At 37.9% G+C, this 17,709-nt stretch overlaps 1 protein-coding gene across 4 annotated transcripts in view; it reads left to right on the forward strand.

Annotated features, from left to right (window-relative positions):
- The first annotated feature begins 1,149 nt into the window (after window positions 1-1,149).
- The window catches only part of ARHGAP29 (Rho GTPase activating protein 29), a 65,640-nt gene continuing 49,080 nt past the window's right edge, over window positions 1,150-17,709 (forward strand). The window contains exons 1-2 of one of the 4 annotated variants that reach the window (XM_041747841.1): window positions 1,150-1,258; window positions 6,486-6,722. In XM_041747841.1, the coding sequence (XP_041603775.1) occupies window positions 6,518-6,722 (205 nt within the window). In that variant the 5' untranslated portion in view covers window positions 1,150-1,258; window positions 6,486-6,517. Of the gene's footprint in view, window positions 1,259-1,946; window positions 2,083-2,353; window positions 2,497-6,485; window positions 6,723-17,709 lie in introns of those variants that run through there. The other 3 variants (XM_041747842.1, XM_041747843.1, XM_041747840.1) reach the window with 3 other exon arrangements.

The following is a 17,709-nucleotide window of genomic DNA, read 5'->3' on the forward strand; positions in this document are numbered from 1 at the left end:
TTGTATTTGGGGTTTGAAGGGGTAAATTTGTATTGATTGAATCTGAAAAATCCAGTGTGCAGCTAAAGGAACCAAGGAGCTGAGCGTTTCCATATTTATCTTTTCCAAGTAGATCTGAGGGGCCACATTTGCTTTATTTAGCTAAGATTGTTTTTCCTGTAAAGGTTCAGAGATGTTCCCCTTCTCTTTGTCAATGGGTATTTTCTCCTTTTCTCACAACCAGTTGGTTCTATTATGCTTACTTTTTTTTTTTTTACATCGAAGTAGGTAGTCTCTCCCTCCTCTCTTTTATTTCTCATTCCCGTTTCCTCTGTCATCACCTTTTTCTGCATTCTTTGAGGTTTTACCTCCTCCTATGTCTGCACCCTCATTTTCTTTCTACTTTTCCTCCTCACACTCTCCCGTGTCTTTTTCTGCTTTCTCCCGTGGTGATAATTTTTCCGTCTCCACCACTACCCACAGTCACCCGCCCCATGTGCCCTCTGTTTCTCCATCAGTTTTCTCCTGAATGTTCCAACACCGAGACAAAGGACACTGCCTGTTCCAGTGTGTGTTGTGATATAGAAGCTTTCGTGCTTTGGGCCCCTCATGCCTTCCTCAATTATTCCATCTTTCTCATTCTCAGTGAGTCCTGAGAGTGCAGTTTAAGGAAGTAATTTAGGCCTAAGTGGAAACTATTACCCTCTGCAGCGGGGAGTTGAGCCAGGCCTGTGTGACACTTTACCTGTGTGAGGTCTTGTTTTCGTCTGAAAGGCGTTGGAGAGGGAGGGACAGGTGGTCAAAGAGGTAACTTAAACGTACGTTGCTCATCCGAGAAACTCCTGCTAGCCAGATCTAGTCATCAGGTGACCTGTGCCTCAGGTGCGCTCCGCCTGTCGCGCCGCAAGCTGCACGGGGTGGCCCGCGCGTCCTGCAGGGCCGGGACCGCCCGCCCGCTGGGTGCCCTGACACCCCGCGCTCCGCGTGCCGGGGCCGGCCCCGCCCCCAGCCGAGGCGGGGCGCCGGAGCCCCGCCCCCAGGGCGCGCGGGCCAATGGGCTGGGCCGCGGGGGGCGGGGCGCGGCCGGGGGCGGGGCGAGCGGGCGGCGCGGCGGCGGCCGGAGCTGCTGGGGCGCGGGCGGCGGCGGCGGCGGCGGCTCGGCCGGGCGTCCGCGGGCCGTGGGGGATGGGGGCGGCGCGCTGCAGCCCTCGGCGGGGGCGGCGGCGGCCGTGACTGCTGGGCGGGCGGCGGCGTCCGGGCGGCGGGATGGAGCGCCGCGGTGAGTGCGGGGCTCGGGGCGCGGGGCGCGGGGCTCGGGGCGCGGCCGGACGGTCGCGGTGCGGGGTGCGGGGTGCGGGGTGCGGGTGGCCCACGCGGCGGCCCGGAGCGGGGTCCTCGGGGCTGCGGGTCCTCCGGGAGCGGCGCGGCGCGGCGGGGGCGGCCCGGAGTAGACGCTGATTACATTTAAGGCCAGGGCGTCAGCGACCCTCCCTCCCTCCGCGCCTGCCCTAGGTCTGCCCGCATTGTAACTTCTTTCGCCCTCGCGGCAGGTCCTTGATCCTTCGACTTCCTTTTACGCGGGGCAAAGGGGTGACCGCGGAGCAGGCAGCGGTGCCCGCGCGGGGGGACGCCGGCGGCTTGGTGCCCGCGCCTGCTGGTGGCCCCGACCCCGCGGCCACCTGTGCGCACGGCGGCCGGCCCCGGCGGGGCGGGGCTCCATCCCGGGACCACGAGCCTTTGCCGCTGCACCGTTCGTGTCGCCTCCGGGCGCCGGCCTGAGCGCCCCGGAGTGCAGGTGCGCGCCTCGGCCTCGGTCGGCCGCGGAGGCGGACCCGATCCGTCGTGCAGGCGTTCGGGGCTGGACCCGCTTCATTTCCTCCCGACGGCGAGCTCGGGAGCGCCGGTGACCGCCGAGCCTCGGGTCTCCTCCACGTTAATCTTTCTCTGCCCATTCTCACGGAGGACTTGGAAGGGCAGGGCTGTCGCCCCGAAGGCGGGAGCGGAGCCGGTGCTTTCTCCAGCCGCGTCGGTGGCGGTGCCTGCGGCGGTCGCTGTCCCCGCGGCTGCTCTCGTCGGTCGCCGCGTTCGCCCCTGGGGACCCCGGTACGCGGACGCGGAGCGTGCTCTTGGGCGCTGGGTACTTCGGGCTGGTCCAGGAGAGCCCTGCCTGCCAGGAATGCTCGACATTCTGGAGGCGTGGGAGGTTGGGCAGCTTCCTCTTTTTCAAACGTGCTAGGCTCTAACTGCACAGGAATGAAGTGTATGTGCACTGCATGCCTTTCTTTAGAAATTAAAGTTATTTGCATATTGCTGATAAAACCTTTTGACATGCCCCTATGCTTTTTATTTTTGTTTTTGTTTTTGTTTGTAGGGAGAGCTTTACAAAAACGTGATCGAAAACCTTCAGGATGATTTTTCTTTTCTGATTTTTTAAAAGCATCTTTAAATAGATTCTGACCGAATCAGAAATTGTGCTGAAATAGCAGATTTCTGAAATATCTGACAATGTTTCCTGAGGTAGGAATAGTAAGAGGGGAACTATTAAGTAAATATTTGGGGGCACTTTCACACTCAATTAACCTGCTGCCTAAAATGAAAATACTTACACAGTGACTTGTTTTGGGGAGGATGAATGGGGCATGGGACATTTGATTAACACAGGCTACTCGGGTCTTGGAAAAGTCACGTTGCAGTGTGCTAGGTTCACATTTCAAATGTGCGTATTATTTAGAATTTACAAGGTACAGAGAAAGTAGTGTTGCACAGTTATCTGTCCGCTACAAAGTTTTTTGCTAAGTGAATAAAACATGTTTTTAATGTTGGTGGTTTTGAGTTGGAAGAGATGCATGAGATTTAGGAGCGTTTCACAAATATTTTGCTCAGTAGTCTGTTTGCACGGTTCAAACTTCACTTGGAAGCCATTTAGTAGGTTTCCACAGAGTCGGTTAAAGCTTCTGGAATTGTTTCCAGTGCTATATTTCTTCTCAAAATCTACAGGTATATTATGGTGAAGCCACATCTTGTTCATTACTTAAGTATATTAAAAAAATAATCTCCTACAATAAAGCACTGCCAGTAATAATGACAGTTATTGAGTCTTCATGATGAACCAGGTACATTGTTAAGTGCTTTCCATATTATTACCTCATTTAATTAAATTGCCGGTTGCAGTATGTTTAGTAACTACATTTTATTGAGGATATTCATTTTAGGACATGGGAAGTTAGTGTGGATGATCTTGGAAAGTGTACATCCTCCAAATTTTTTCACTGTCATGTTTAGTTTTATGAAAACTTGGATTCACTTTGCTATTTAAAATTTTTTTCAACTGTCAGATTTCCTTTTTTTAGTTTCCAATATGAAAAATAGTAAAGTACATATAACAAAATTAGTACGTTACTCACCATAATGCTGACAAGAGGCAGAGTATAACCCTTTTTAGCTCCTCCCTCCCCTCCCCCGTTTTGTTTGCTTATAGATTTTCTTAGTCTTGAGTAAAAAATGTTTAAGCATCTTTGAAACACTGTTTACAACTTTGGGTTACTAATTTGACATAAAGGAAGATGGTGAAGTAGGTGAATTGCTTAGGTGACTTATTTTATTTGAAACTTACAATATGTATCTTTAATAACCATCTTTTTACCAGTGACAGTGACTGATTATCTAGTTTACGAAACTAAAAGCTGTCAAAATTAATCAGAGTGGCTTAAGTAAGCCACCAAAATGTTAAGGTAGGAATAGTTTTCTTAATTAGTGATTTGTTAAAGAGCTGCCCAAACATGGTACTTGAGTATTTTGTTTTTATTGTTGATGGGGAAATTTATTTATATACTAAAAAAAAAAATTGTCCTGGGCTCATTTTGAAATTATCTACACATTTAAGGATTAATGTTAGACCGATTTGACACTACCTTAAATATAGAAATTATGTTCTCAGAAATGATATTAACAAGAGTATTGAATAAAGAAGCATTACAAGCTATTAAAGAGGTAGAGAAATCTTATAGTCAGAAATAGAGAAACAAGAATAGAAATCCAACTTTGATTCCAGTTTTATGTAATCCTGCCTTTATCAGGTGTATATGCGTGGTTTTTCTTTTTTGAAAGACACTGTTTCATAGACAGATTTTTTTGAATAACTGTATATATTTTCCATTTAAAACACAGCAACAATCCAAAGTTGACCTTTTTTGTTTCTGTAAAAATTAATCACCACTTTACACATTTATAAACCTGGTGTTCATTCTGCAAATTCATTTATTCTGCAAATAGTTTCAAGTAGTTCTTCCTCCTGTACCAAGCACTGTGCTTGAGCAGAAAACACATGGTTAGCAGACTGACATGGCCTTGATTTCCTTGAGATGGTAATCTAGATAGGAAAACATGAATCATCGATTGAACTTTGGTAAGTGATGAAAAGTATAAGGTGCTATGATGTATCTAACTGAAGATTCTCTTCTGGTTTGGTGATGGTAGTTAAAGAGGCAGAGGTGGTCCAGGAAGACTTCTATGAGGAAGTGATCTTTGAGCTGAGGTGAGAATAAGCAAAGAAAGGGGAAGGAGTAGTCCAGGCAAATGGAACTGTGTATAGACAGGACTCTGAGTCAAATAGTTATTTTCAGGTTGTAGGGCCATGGACCCATTATGAATATGAAACTCAATTTGATGGGCTGCAGCCAGAATTTTAAAAAATGGAATGGGATAGGATAGAAAACATCTGAGCACATCACCTGGTTCCCAAGCCGGAATCTGTTTTATGTTTTATACATTCCAACAAACACACCACACACAAACATAACATACTTAATGTGTGTACTGGCTCAGGATGCTAAATTATTTTCTACTGGGGTCATGGTAAACAAATACTGTTGGAAAATGAGAAGGGAATGTGTGTGGCAGGAATGTTGAGAGTGTCAAGTAGTATTTATGACTCCAGATGACATTGCAGAAGTAGGTAGGAGCCAGATCTCATGTGCCTTATAGGTCGCAGTAGATTCTCACTTGTCCTTTGGAAGAGTTTTGAGCAGAGAAATGACATGCTAGAATTCATGTTTTGAATAGTGTACTCACTACATTTGGACTGGGACAAGAATGGATGTGGAGAGATTATTAGGAAACTAGTAACAATAGCTCAGACAAGAAATGATGATAATTCACTTGCCTGTGATATTACTGATAGAAGTAGATAGGCTAAAGATACTGCAGATTCTATAGAATTGGGTGAGGTTAGGAAAGAATAAATGATAAAATATCTTACACATGATCTAAAAGTGAATATTACATAAAACTTCCTACTGTAAATTTCACAGAAGTTCTTAGTAATTCTACCTTTTTTGAAAGTATCAAAATGTTGAAGACAAAATATATTTGAAAAATGTTTTAATGATAATGCTTGAGCTAACTTAATTCTTCCAGTAATTTCCTTTCTGATTCAAAAAATGCAAACAGAATTAGGACTTCTCAATTCTGGAGAGGTAAAATGTGAAGATGAAACAGAAACTTAAGATTTTCTTGAGTTTCAACTATGTGTCAGGATTAAGTGTTTTACATGTGAGGTCTTTCAATATTGTGTCCCCTTTTAATTCTCACACAGCCTGTAAGCAAAATTGTACAGGTTACGCATTTAGAAAATACTGAGCCAGAAGTCATGTATAAATCTTTCTCATTTCAAAAGATTGTGGTTTTACTATACCATCTCAAAATTACCAAAAATATTGCTCCGATATTCAGACGTTTATTTGTTCAACTAATCAGGATGTATCAGATTGGTGGGTACCCTTAGAACTTGTTTTCGAAAAAGAAATACTCTTGCTGAAACTTGATAATCTAGAATATATGTGTGTGTGTATGTATTATTATTGAGAACTAACTGTAATTGAACTTCTTTTATGTGTTCGACACTTCCATACTATTGTCTCTTTTAATGCTTTCAATAATCTCACGAGGTAGGTATTCCCGTTTTATAAGTGAGCATACCAAAATAAAGAGATGATTAACAGCTTGTCAGGACAGACATAGTAAATGATGGAGGGGATTTTGAAAACAGGTCTTTTCTTTTGTTACAGCTCATATTGCATCTTTATTTTTGAAGCTGATGTCATGGAAGTAGAGTGTGTTCTTCCGCCAAGTGACTTCAGAACAACTTTTACAATTAAAAAAATTCCGTACCCTAGGAGTTAAGAAGCTATTAAGAGAATGGATTTTGGCAACAAGGCAGATCTGGGTTTTAAGTACCAGTTCATAATTTTTTAGCTGAGAGTTTGGCAAATGATTTAACCTCCAAAGCTCAGGTTGTTTATTTGTGAAATGAAGGGAATAGTAATTTAGATATAAGAGTTGTCAAGATTACTAGCACTTAATAAATAAATTCGTAGTACAGTGTTTGTTGTTGTCCTTAATAGAATACTGAGGTGGGCTATGGGCTGTTTGTGGAAACCTCGTATAATGTTTCCCCGGTTGATGTGGTATTTGCATTTCTCTCTTGTTTTTTCTCCCTTCCACTTAAGGATTTCCGTTTTTCTGACTGTTCTATGGAAGGATGATTGCTCACAAACAGAAAAAGACAAAGAAAAAACGCGTTTTGTCATCAGGCCAACTCTCTACTGATGTTACAACTCCTGAAATGGGGCTCAAGTCTATAAGTTCCAATTCCATTTTTGATCCGGATTACATCAAGGAGTTGGTGAATGATATCAGGAAGTTCTCACATATGTTACTATATTTGAAAGAAGCTATTCTTTCAGGTTTGTCAACTATTTTCTCTTAGCATTCTTATTAGATAGTTTACAAAATTTTAAATGCCAGCCTAGCTACAGATAAATGCATACACAGTGGTTGGAACAGGGTATACTGCTTTAGTTATTTTGTGACTTTCCCCCTCAAATGTTTGGTGTTATGGTGTAAACTATTTTATTATCAGTGATAGTGCAATACTTAATAGAAACGGTAAGTGTGAGGGAACAAGAATACAAAAAACAGAACTCAGTCTTTGGTTCTTTTAGGCCCATTTGACATGGGAGAATTTTAGATCGTTGGGATTTCAACCTTCTCATTAATGGTAACACAGTGCCTTGATTAGCCTTTAATAAGCAGACTAATGTTTATCATTTAACATTAATGGAATTTGGAAACTTCTGCCTCAATTCAGTTTTCCATATTGTTCTTAAAACCTAATCTAGAATCACTGCATTTGAGTGAATTTTTTTTTCTCAAAAATCATACTTAATTCGTTTTGCTGTGCTATAACCTATTCTTCAATTAAGGGATAATCTCTGTCTAGTTAGAAATGGATAATGGAGCACAAGACTCGATTCTTCTAAAGAGCTGCATACATCTTGATTCCCCAACTTGATCTTAGTCCCTGAGTCTTTTTTTTTTTTTTTTTTTTTTTTTTTAGATTTTATTTATTCATGAGAGAGACATAGAGAGAGAGGCAGAGACACAGGCAGAGGGAGAAGCAGGCTCCATGCAGGGAACCTGACACGGGACTCGATCCCAGAACTCCAGGATCATGCCCTGGGCCAAAGGCAGTGCTAAACCGCTGAGCCACCCAGGCTGCCCAGTCCCTGAGTCTTTTAACTCTTAATTTATATTAAATGTTTTATATTCAAATTTGATGGCAATGATAATAAAGATACAGCCCCCATTCTTTGTGATAAATAATTCATTCCTATATTCATAATGGTAGGTCTGGATGTAGAAAATGAATATTCCTATGACCTCCTTGGGCATCATAGACATAAGAGTTCAATCTTTATTTTCTATGTATATTAGATACATATTCATTTTCTGATCTGTCTTCTAGTAAAAAGACTAAAATCACATCTTGTACTGAATGCTGCTTTCAAGTGTTTATGTCTAACCTAGTTTTCAATTTGAAATGCTCAGAATAACTGGACTTGAATTGTAGCCTCAAATTTTTAGTATTTGAATTTTCCTTAAAGCAATCCTGATTTGTAACTATATATAATATTACTTTAAAAATAAGTTGCCTGTATTCCTGTTTATTTTAATAGCTTAATTTTAAAGTCTAATTATGGTTGATTAAATGGTAATAAAGTTTTCTTTTTATTGTGGAAAGGTATTCTAAATATATTAAGCATTCTACTGGGAATAAACTTCTTATCAAAATAACACCATCTGCTGTTTATTTTTAAAGAAGTCTAGTTTTAAATAAAGACTGTTCTTAACTGGGTTAATTGTTTTAAATTTATTTTTAAATTTACATACAGTAAACGTCATCCTTTTTGATATAAGTTCATTAACTGGGCTAATTTTGAAAGTGAAATTTAAAATGATACCTTGATTGAACAAATCATTTACCTCAATTTAGGGTAAAATCTGATTTTCTTTAATGTATCAATTTAAGTGCTCATTAATATAAATAAGATTTTTAGTTAGGATTTTTATTTGTTTTTATTTGTTTTCCTCAGGAGATTTATGTCATTTACAAATCCTGATCTTGCATATTTATCCTTTGTCTCACAGATTTAAAATGATAATAATTTAAAACAAGTTGGACACCTCTTTATCTTCAGTTTTTTCATGTGAATTTCAGTTTGTCAGTAGATAATTCAGAGACTAGGAAAGAAGAGGATTGAAAGCTGATCCTAAGTGAGAAAAGAAAAAATATAAATAAGATGACAAAAGGAGACTACCCCTTGAGATAAAAGTATGCATTTGGAAATATAGTTTTTATGGAAATTTAATATTAAAAATTTATAAAGATATGCCCCTTTAAAAACATTTATTCATTTGAGAATAAGAGAACACACACCCGAGGTGGAGGGGGTAGGGGGTCAGAGGGAGTGGGTGAGAGAGTCTTAAGCTGACTCCCTGCTGAGCACAGAGCCCCATGCAGGGCTTGATCTCATGACCCTGGGATCATAACCTGAACCAAAATCAAGAATTAGACTCTTAACCAACTGAGCCACCCAGGTGCTTCAAGATACTCTTTTTATAAGAAAACCAGTGCTTCAAAACTTATATATTGCTAATAATAAAAAAGTTTGCCATTTATGGCTGATAAATTCATTTTAAAAATATAAAAACCATCTTTTGGATAACCAACTCTCATTCGTAAGCCATGACCAGAGAATGTTCATTATTTACCCTTGGATTGATTTTAGTGTTTGGTTCTTCAGTCGGAGATAAAAGTATATATATGTATGATATCTCAAATCTTGGATATTTTTTAAACTATTTTTTTAATTCTTTTTTTTCTTTTTAAGATTTTATTTATTTATTCATGAGAGACACACAGAGAGGCAGAGACATAGGCAGAGGGAGAAGCAGGCTCCATGCAGGGAGCCTGACGTGGGACTCGATTTCGGGTCTCCAGGATCACGTCCTGGGCCAAAGGCAGCGCTAAACTACTGAGCCACCCAGGCTGCCCACATATCTTGGATTTAACAATAATTTGTTTTCTGTCTTTGGATCATTATTATTAAAATCTGGAGGGTGGCTCCAGTGGCGCAGCAGCCCGGGGTGTGATCCTGGAGTCCCGGGATCAAGTCCCACGTTGGGCTTCCTGAAGGGAGCCTGCTTCTTCCTCTGCCTGTGTCTCTGCCTCTCTCTCTTTCTCTATGTCTCTATGAATAAATAAATAAAATCTTTAAAAAAATAAAAAATAAAATCTGGAAATATACTAATTTTGCACTGATAGAACCTTTTTTATTTGTTTTTCTTTAACAAGGGAATATGTATAAACATATAAATTAACCTCAATATAAGTAATAAGAATACTATATAATAATATGCTTGGGTTTAATTTTGATCATGAATTTCAGCTTGTTAGAGTATCAGACTATTCCTTAATAAAATTATAAGAATCACACAAGATAGAATCTTCAGGAAACCAGGTAAAAGGTTTAAAATTCTGTAATTATTTGAGATAGTATTGTTGTTATATGTTTCTATCAATTAGATGTAGGCTATACTTTTGTCTTCTGGGTTTTGAGAACTTTCCCTGCACATCTGGTATTCTTTACTCTTACCCTGGTCATAAACTGACCAGACAGAAAAGAGCTATTTCACTGTTTTTCTTTTGGAGTGAGGAAGCCTTGGCAGTGGCCTTGCCAGTATTGTATCTTTTGCTTCATTGAAAGGAAGGATGCCAGATTTTTGACATTGTTTAGTACCCTTTAATTCATGTCAGTTGGCTGTTATAAAGTGAAAAACTTAGCTTTTAGGAATTTAGAATGTAGGTATACAGTTAAATCACTTTTGGTATAATCTGAATACCTTTTTCTTTATATATGTTACCTGTCATGAGGCAGTGATGTGCAAAATCACTTAAATATTGCTTTAGTTTCATTCAATCATACTTTTGAGGCTAGGCTTAGATAAATAGCTTAGTAATTGGTTTATAGCCACATTTTCATTTTCTTGAACTAGTTATAGAAATGATAGTTATATATGGTGCTTTGCATTTCACAGAGTACTTTTACATACAAATAGCATTTAATCACAGAGTTCCCACAAAGGTAACTTTTAGCTCCATTTCACAGATGAGTTGTATATATAACCTAGATTGTGTGATTTCATGAGCCCCTTATTGCTATATAGTGGTTTCATACGGAATCCAGAGGTTATAAATGCAGAATGATGTGTTCTTTACATGCTATCTCAACTGCTTCACATGGCAGGTACTTTAAAAAAATACTGCTCAGTGTTCATTATTTCATCAGCCAATTCCCTTTTTGATGGGGATTATCTAGACCTGCATTATTCAGTATGCTAATATCGAAATATGTGTCTATTTAAATTTAATTAAAATAAAAGTTCAGCTCTTCAGTTGTAGTACCCACATTTCAAGTGCTTATTAGCCATATGTGGCTAGTGGCTACCATTTTGGATAGTGAAGGTATAAATATTTACATCATTGCAGAAATTTCTGTTGGACAGAGCATTAAAAGAAACCTAGAAAAAGTTGTAACTGGAGCAAATTTAAGAAAATTTTACTTAGAAATAGGAACTTTGGGGTCTGCATGGAATCCCCTTAAATTGCCTTTAGAGTACAGAGCTTTCATGCCATTTTTTGATTTGAACCAGCAGATCAATTTCCAGCCAGGTTATACAAATTGATAAAATCAGTAGTAATGGAGGCAGAAAGAGCTCTGAAAAGAAATCACATTATCTAGGTTCTAGGCCTTATTCTGCTACTGACTGGTTTTGGAATATGGCTTAAATCAGTTAATGATTTAAGAATGAGGCGTTATACCAGATACTACCAGTTTTATAATTCTGTGATTCAAAATTCAATTGGAGTTGGAGATTCTACATTGTTCTGAATATCGAGAGTTCAGAGCTGGAGAAGACAGACAAGTATTTGTTTTCCAACTATATATAATGCATTTTATTTTTTTTAAAGATTTATTTATTTTAGAATGAGAGAGAGAGAGCATGCATGTGACCAGGTGGGGGGTGCAGGGAGAGGGCGAGAGAAAGAGACAATCTTAAGCAGACTCCTTGCTAAGTGCAGAGCCCCACAGGGGTTCAGTCATGACCTGAGCCAAAGTCCAGAGATGGACACTCAACTGACTGAGCCACCCAGGTGCCCCTTATATAATGCATTTTAGAGGACATCTGCATTCTACTAGTCTATAGGATTTTTTAAATGTAAGTTTTATGATAACTTTCTAAAACGTAGTATTTGTGAAAATTTTCCAAGTGAGTCTAATGTAAAGTTTATATTGCCATAGCTGTTGAGGAACTGATTAGAGAAAATAAGTATCTACTAAAGAGCTCTGTGGTAACAGGTAAAGTAGGTATGTTTGTGTGGGCTCTTATTTACAAATAAAATGGAGAGTTTAATGTGGGACATTAGATGACTGAAAACTCATGCTTTCATAGCATAACTGATAGAGCTTGTTGATTCCCTGTCCACTTTTTATTTCCAAGAGGAGGTTACCCTGTAGTCTTGTATTAAGTAGCACATATGGAATTTGAAGTTTTAGATTTCTATCCAGTGTCATTAAGATGCATTAGGAATAATTACAGAGCCAAATTTTACATTTTATTTTAAAATGCTGAAGGCATTCTCTTATGGATATATATCTATGTTTAAATATAACACTAGCAGATTAACATATGTGCTATATGAATACCACCTCAGGTTTCTGGTTGTCTCCCTGAGGAATAAGATGTTCTTAATTCCAAAGAACAAATTCATAAGTATTCTTATAGTTCACACAATAATCTTAAATCCTGCAACATATCTCCTCACTTCAGGTAGAACACCATTCAAGGAGGCTTAACACTTGGGAATTTGAAAGATTTGAGGCTTTTTAATTGGGCTAGAAAGAATAGAATAGTGCAAATTACTTAAGTTTTCTGGTCCTCAGTGCTTGGAAGTATCCATTGCTGGTGTAAAATATATTTTAAGGAAAATTGGTAGTTTATCTAATACACTATTCTAAAACTGGATTTTAATAAAAGTTTACTGTTGTGACAGTAGTGCCTTGTTTTTGTTTTGTTCATTAAATAGGCTAGCAAGAAAGATAAAACTTTAGTATCAGTTTCAGATAAAGTTCTCTAATTTAAAAAAAAGCTTTCTGGGGCAGCCCGGGTGGCTCAGCGGTTTAGCGCCGCCTTCGGCCCAGGGCCTGATCCTGGAGACTCAGGATCAAGTCCCACATTGGGCTCTCTTCATGGGGCCTCCTTCTCCCTCTTTCTGTGTCTCTGCCTGTGTCTCTGCGCCTCTCTCCCTCCCCCCCTCCTCTGTCTCTCATGAATAAATAAAAATCTTTAAAAAAAAAAAGTTTTCTGATTTGAGTGTATCCCTTTTATTTTGTGAAAACATAACTGAATTTTATAAGTGATAGCTTCTGATGAATTTGTCTAGGTTCTAAATTTGGCAGAACTATAGTCAGAAGAGGTATGTTAACTTTGTAAAGCACTTTTTGTTGAGTAGAAGAAATTAAATAAAAAGTTTAATGCCATTAAATAGTATGTTCTATTGTGAGAGGGAAGTTCTGCATAAATCTTCAGTCTTAATTGAAATCCTGTCTTGTTGATTAACTCCGTTTTCCCCAGGTGAATATATAGGAGGATGTGCAAATTTATTTCAGACAAATTTCATTAGAGTTAATTTTACCATTGATGAATATTAATTAACTTTCATCCTCTATATTGTGCCAAAAATTTTGTGAAATATTAGAAACATTACGTTGCTAGTCTCAGATAGTCCTCCTGCTGTGTTCTTTTAGAAGTAAACCTCTCCAGAAGTGATTTCTAATGGATATCACTTAGGAGAAGTTCAGGTAAATGTTGATAGGTCATGACTTAGAAATGAATCTTTGAGGAATGAAGTATGAAATACAGGTAGCTCATTTATGACATGTATGCTAGTTCCTAGGAGACTGCTTTGTTCTTTTTACTTGTCTAGAATGGTTTACATAATTTAACACCATTTATAATAGTAATTGGCATATTTGATTAGAAGTTAAAGCCTGTTAAATCACAGACTGCACAGTACCTGTCATTAAGCTGTATCTTCTTTAATCATGTTAACATATAGTGATTAAAAGCACAAATTCTAGAGTGAGAACACCTAAGGTGGAATCCTCATTCTGGCACTTGCTAGTTGTATATAGCCTTGAACAAGTTACTTATCTTTTCAGGGCCTCAGTTTCTACATCTGTTGGAAGGAGATAATACCTACATCCCTGGGATGTTGTGAAGATTAGAGTACATATATGTAAAGCTCTTAGAATAAGTGTTTTTAAAATGTCAGCTATTGTTATTTTTACAGTCCCCAAGTGGCTGGATAAAGAAAGCTGCGGTTCAGACTTTGCTCTTATCCTATAAATTCAGAAATCATTACAGCAAAAAAAAAAAAAAAAAAAAAAAAAAAGGAGTTTCCTAGTGATAAGTTCTGAAACTTATTTTCCTCCTTGTTTTTGTTGCTTTCCCAAAGGGATTAAGTTAAATTAACAAGACTCGTTTTAAAAATTATTGTCAGTTTTTTAAAATCAAGGAAAACACCATGGTTTTTTCATTTATTTACTTAAGCATTTCCATGAAGTGTTTTCAATATAAACACTGTGGTATTGTGTTAATGCATGAGAACCAAAAAGTGGAGCTGACTAATCTGTTTTCACTTGATAAGCTGAATGAAACAAAATAAATGGCACAAATGAGTGAAACAATAAATTAAAATTCAGATTACCATATTACAGGAATAGTAGATAAACAAACAAACATTGGGATACAGTAGTTTTACTCTTCTAGATAACAGTATTAAGCTTTTGGCTGAACATTATAATTGCATATGTAATACCTTTGTGGTATAAATTTCATTGCATTTACAATATGGACACTATAAAACTTAAAAATGATCTTGTATTTAGTTATATGACTACTATAACTTGGTAAGTATAAAAATATCTTTATTAAATATATCCTTTATTAAAACTTTATTTCCAATTAATTTACTAATTTAGATTTTATGTATAAAATGAAATGGAAACTTAACTTTAATATCTCTTTTTCATTAGCCAAAATATTGTGGGACTTTGCTGTATGTGTACTTGTTGTTGAGTGTAATTCTGTGTGAGACAAATCTATTACCAAAAGTATTTAGTTTGGCTTACAGATTTACTAGAAATAATAGCTGTTTATATATAATAAGTCTGTAAAGCAGTTTTGCTAATTTATTTGATAATCACAACTACACAAAGTAGAGCAGGTGTTCTTACTAACTGTTCTACAAATGATAAATCTGAGATAAGAGAAACTAAGAGTTGTATATTTCAAGATCATTTCAAGGAAGTGGAGGATAAGCATTGGTACCCAAATTTCTTAATCTAAATCTATTCTTTTCTCTCTCTCTCTTTTTAAGATTTTGTTTATTTGAGGGGCACCTGGGTGGCTCAGTGGTTGAGCATCTGCCTTTGACTTGGGCTGTGATCCCGGGATCCTGAGATCGAATCCTGCATCAGGCTCTCCATGAGGAGCCTGCTTCTCCCTCTGTGTCTCTGCCTCTCTGTGTCTCTCATGAATAAATAAATAAAATATTTTTAAAAAAGATTTTATTTATTTGAGAGAGAGAGAGAGCACAAGGAGGAGAGAGGAGCAGGCTAGGCTCCCCACTAGCAGGGAGCCCGACATGGGGCTTCATCCCAGGAGCCTGGGATCATGACCTCAGCTGAAGGCAGATGCTTAACTGAGCTACGCTGACACCCCTTTTTTCTTTTCTTCTTCCTCTTTTTTTTTTTTTTTTTTTTTTTTAGTAGGCTCCATGCCCAGTGGGGGGCTTGAACTCAGAACTCTGAAATCAAGAGTCACATGCTCTACCCAGTGAGCCAGCCAGGTGCTCCTAGATCTGTTTTCTATCACACCAGTCAGCCACTTACAGCTTTCTTCTGTATTAAGGAAGAACAGTTACTAACTCATTTGATTGCTGATTGCTGCTATTGTTCGGTAGAGTGGAGTGGGAAGATTATTTAGTATTGGTTAGAGAGCTGCTTAAACTCCTTTAACCTTTTTAAAAAGTTTAAGAGGCTTTCGCTTCATAAAAATAATTTGAAGTAGCTTCAGCCTATTATATTGGAAAAGAACATTTGGTAAACACGGAACATTTTCTTACCACTTATAAAACATAATTAAGGGCTTGCTAATTTATAAAGTACCATTTGAAGCAGTATCAGGATATACTGATGTTCTAGTAGTTGACTCATCTAACTCAGGAAAGTTTATGAATCTGTAATTAACATTTTTAAATTGGGAATTGGAATTATTAATAGGGTAATTTGATATACTTCTGAAATTCATTATTAAATAATTCAGTTACTGTTTTTTACTATTTTTACTTGAGACAACTTCAATATCTGTTTATAAAGGCTTCTGTATAGGAAAAAAAAGAAAAAAAAAGAGTTGATAAAACATTTATATTAACAGTTACTGGAATGTTTTGCAGTGTTTGTTTTTCTAAGAAGATTTTATTTATTGGAGAGTTTTTTTTTTAAATATTTTATTTATTTGAGAGAGACCATGCACAAGCGGTGGGAGGGCGGGGGGCGTCAGAGGGAGAGGAAGAAGCAGGCTCCCCTCAGAGCAGAGAGCCCAGGCATGAGGCTCCATCTCAGGACCCCAAGATCATGATCTGAGTGGAAAGCAGACACTCAATTTACTAAGCCACCCAGGCACACTTTTCAGTGATTTTTAAGAATCCCATAGCAAGGAATCTCAAGACCTTTTACACTGTTAAAAATTATCAAGGATCCTGAAGGTTTTTGTTTGTATGGGCTGTATCTGTTTACTATTTACTGTGTTAGAAATTAAAACTAAGAAAATTGAAAAACATATAGTTTTGAAATATATTTAACTGCACATACTTAATTTTCTTGAAAAGGCCAGAATTTATTACCTTGGTTTATTTAGGCACTTAAGCCATTAGTATTTTGTAGTCCCATCTTAATGCCCAGTACAGATTTTGAATATTGATGGTTGTTGGGCACTCAAAAAATCAAGCTCTTTCGACCTGAGACTTTAAAATAAGGCAAAGTGGCAGCCCGGGTGGCTCAGCGGTTTAGCGCAGCCTTCAGCCCAGGGCGTGATCCTGGGGACCCGGGATCGAGTCCACGTCAAGCTCCCTGCATGGAGCCTGTTTCTCCCTCTGCCTGTGTCTCTTCCCCTCTCTCTCTCTGTGTCTCCCATGAATAAATAAATAAAATCTTAAAAAATAAAATAAGGCAAAGTATTATAGTATTCCCCAAGTATATTAATATTTGTAGATTTTATTGTGAAACATCAGAATACAGAATAGAGATAACGGACTTTCTCTTTTTTAAGACTAATGTAAGTTAGGTTTTAAAAATAGCATAAGTACAATTCTGTGATATTAAGTAATCAGTCAACCTTGGTTTTATAAGTAGGCCAAAGGATTACCATTATTTTGTTTTATAAATATATATACACACACATGTATATATTAAACAATAGACTTTGTTTATGTTACTTTTTTACAGCTATTCAAGCTATATTAATTTCCAGAATTTCTTTTTTATTTCAAAGCTACTAGGTTCCATTTCGACTTAACCTTTGTTATTAAACTATTTCTGCTAATGCATTAACTAAAATAGCTGTAAACATTTGTGAAGGGCTTACTATGTTTTGGCCACTGTTCCAATTGCATTTTATGTTTTAACTCATTGAATTTGACAATCCTATGAAGTGACTACTATTATCTTCCTTTTACAGGTAAGGAAATAGAGGCACACAGAGGTTAAGTAACTCACCCAAGGTTTATGAATCATGGAACTTAAATTCAAATTTAGGCAGTTTGATTTTAGAGATAATGCTTTAACCAACCACCAAGCTATATTGTCTCAACTAAGTAAACCTGAGCAAACTAACATCGACAATTCTAAAATAGATGATCTAGATAGTGATCATTTGAGATAATTCTTTAAACTCCATAGCACATTTTCTCTATGAATTAAAAAAATTATAAATGAATTTTTAAATTATAAAAGTAATACATATTTATGGACAAATTCCAAAAGTACATAAAATTTCTAATATCTCTTACCCATTTGTATTTCATTTTTTATTTTTTTATTTTTATTTTATTTTTAAAGATTGTACTTATTTATTCATGAGAGACATAGAGAGAGAGGCAGAGACACAGGCAGAGGGAGAAGCAGGCTCCACGCAAAGAGCCCGATGTGGGACTTGATCCTGGGACTCTAGGATCACGCCCCGGCCTGAAGGCAGGTGCTAAACCAC

This window comes from Vulpes lagopus, chromosome 3 (genome assembly GCF_018345385.1).
Source record: "Vulpes lagopus strain Blue_001 chromosome 3, ASM1834538v1, whole genome shotgun sequence".
Taxonomy (NCBI): Eukaryota; Metazoa; Chordata; class Mammalia; order Carnivora; family Canidae; genus Vulpes; species Vulpes lagopus.